This window comes from Perca fluviatilis, chromosome 12 (genome assembly GCF_010015445.1).
Source record: "Perca fluviatilis chromosome 12, GENO_Pfluv_1.0, whole genome shotgun sequence".
In the NCBI taxonomy this organism is placed as follows: Eukaryota; Metazoa; Chordata; class Actinopteri; order Perciformes; family Percidae; genus Perca; species Perca fluviatilis.
This window is the reverse complement of record NC_053123.1, coordinates 18,674,924-18,677,433: the sequence shown is the minus strand read 5'-3', so window position 1 is coordinate 18,677,433 and position 2,510 is coordinate 18,674,924. Positions and strand designations below refer to the sequence as shown.

General features: G+C 43.1%; 1 protein-coding gene across 1 annotated transcript in view; it reads right to left on the bottom strand.

Annotated features, from left to right (window-relative positions):
• sox21b (SRY-box transcription factor 21b) overlaps positions 1-2,147 on the bottom strand; it is a 2,196-nt gene extending 49 nt beyond the window's left edge. The window contains exons 1-2 of the mRNA XM_039817076.1: positions 1,900-2,147; positions 1-1,753 (exon numbers count right to left, since the gene is read on the bottom strand). The exon at positions 1-1,753 is cut by the window's left edge and continues 49 nt beyond it. Of these exons, the coding sequence (XP_039673010.1) occupies positions 1,002-1,736 (735 nt within the window). The 5' untranslated portion in view covers positions 1,737-1,753; positions 1,900-2,147 and the 3' untranslated portion in view covers positions 1-1,001. The remainder of the gene's footprint in view (positions 1,754-1,899) is intronic.
• Positions 2,148-2,510: the final 363 nt, after the last annotated feature.

Here is a 2,510-nt window from a genome sequence, read left to right as displayed (position 1 = left end):
AACAGTAGCAATAGGTTGAAGTACATAACGGAGGTTAAAGAAAACACAAAACATACAAATTCCATAAGAGTTAGTTAAAAACGTTTTTTTTTCTTCTGCTGCACATGATACGAGGAGTGGGAGGATGATGGATCAAGAAATGATAAACTCCTTGAATAAACTTCCACCTGCATTTAAATGTTTACTTCTTTTTTTTTAACTGTTTGGAGGGAGAAACGGTTTGATACATCAAGCCCACTGAAATGTAATATCACCTTCAAAATAAATTAGCCTACATCCTCTACGTTTCATGTGCAAATATAACAGAACTAGTCTTGTCCTTTTGAAAATTGTCTGGGTCACCATAGATTCCACTAAACAATAAATATTACAGACATCTATAAAACGGTTTAAAAACTCAAAATATACACCGCATTTCTAGTGAAATACGTAGGTTCCTGGCCCTATCTCAAACACTAAGCCTATAACGGCAAATAAGAGTCATTTTTATCTGTACACATTTACAGTCATTCAAGAGGGGACACATGTGACAAATCCTCCTTGATCCATGAATTACAACCCATTAGCCTACAACAACGTATCTGAGAGAAAAACCTGTGATTAATATGGTCATTGAATTATGCTGCCCTGGACTCCAACAGGTTATAGTCAAAGCAGGTGCAACTTGCAAAAGATATAAATCGAATTCAAAATGGTTTTTTGAGGGGTTTTTTTTACAAAATGCTCTGATACCATTTCCTCTCAAATGTGTGCATTTCTGCCATCACTGAGTTCTTTCCCTCTGCTCTGGCCTGTGAGAGGTGATGGCTAATAAGAGGTTAGAGAGTTCTCTAAATAAGCAGTACCTTAGATAAAGGCATTAATCAATATACATACACATGTGATATCTGAGACGACGAGCACTTCATCACATGTACAAGTTTGTGCATGCATAATAAAAATCTTGCATGAATAGCTTTTTTTTCACATTTCATTTTCTCAGAAGTCCAAAGCGGGCCTTATCATAATGCTGCAGCATATGCAGGGTACGGTTCAAGTTGAGGTTTTCCCATCCCGGGGAGCAGGATGTATGCTAAGGGCGGCTGGAGTCCTGCTGAGGGCCAGCCCGTACAGTTACAAGGGATCATGTAGCCTGGGTTTCCCGGGGACGGGTGTGAGTGAGTGTGGGTGTGCGTCCCGCCACCAGTCCCGGTGAAAGCCGTGGCGCCTCCCGGCGGGTAGCCCAACGGAGACGCGTACGAAAACGAAGGTGGGGAAAGCTCAGTCATCTTGGATCCCAGGTCGAAAAAGGAGTAGGGGTTCGACATGGACGGGTTGAAGAATACCCTGGCCGCTGCAGCCGCCGCAGCCGCAGCTGCCTTGTCAGGGTGCCCCATGATGGACTCGGAAAGTGCTCCCGCGGAAAGCCCGTTAACTTTGAGTGCGTCGTGCTCCCCGAGATTGTAGGGCACAGGGAAGGAAAACTTATCTTTTTTCATCAGAGTCTTGGGCTTCCGCCTCGGTCTGTATTTATAGTCTGGGTGTTCCTTCATGTGCATCGCTCGCAGTCGTTTGGCTTCGTCGATGAATGGCCTTTTCTCAGACTCGGTGAGAAGTTTCCACTCCGCTCCTAATCTCTTGCTGATCTCGGAGTTATGCATTTTCGGGTTCTCCTGAGCCATTTTCCTGCGCTGGGCTCTGGACCAAACCATGAAAGCGTTCATCGGGCGTTTGACGTGATCCATTGGTTTAGACATGTTGGCACAAACTCTCTCTGGAAAAATAACGTAGAGCAAATAAGTATAAATAGCCTAACTTTAATAAAATCGGAACAAAAATCACACACAAGACTCCTTTAACAAGTTCAACAATTAGGTTATAAGTTTCACAACAACTGCAGCTCATGTTTTGGCTACTTACTTAAGACTTCAGTTCTTCATCCCACCGATGAATATCTTCAGTGAAGTACAAGTGGCAGCGTCCTTATAAATGCTCAACTTATGTTTTCTGCTTCATGGTGGCATCCACCGCTGATACGCCTTTAGTAAAGAAGAGAAGGGAAAAAAAACTGCTGTCTTGTTTTCCTCTTGTCGCCTGAGACTGTCAACCACCACTCTGCAGCAGCGTTTACGCAAGTGGATGAGAACTCCCGCTTGCCCCATGTGAAATACAGGATTGTGTGGCAGGTAGTGAAAGTGCAACTGGCGCATGCGCAGTTGGTGCCTGGTACGCAGACCACTTGCTAAACGATTTTTGAAAAAAAAAAAAAATCCCACCCTGTTTGAAAGGAAAAGCATCTCGTATTATATAGGCTATGTTTATTTATTGTGTGAGAGTGTTTTTTAAGCCCGGTGTAGTTTCGACTCATCAGCTTCATATTCTATTTATAATAAGCAAATCGGAATTGTTCATTTCAATTAAAGTATTTAGTCTAACTTTTTTAAGCGACGGCTGCACCTGAAATTCCCGAGGGTGGCAGCATGTATTAGCCTTCCACTAATATACTGGCAGATTTGGTGACTGTTGTAGGT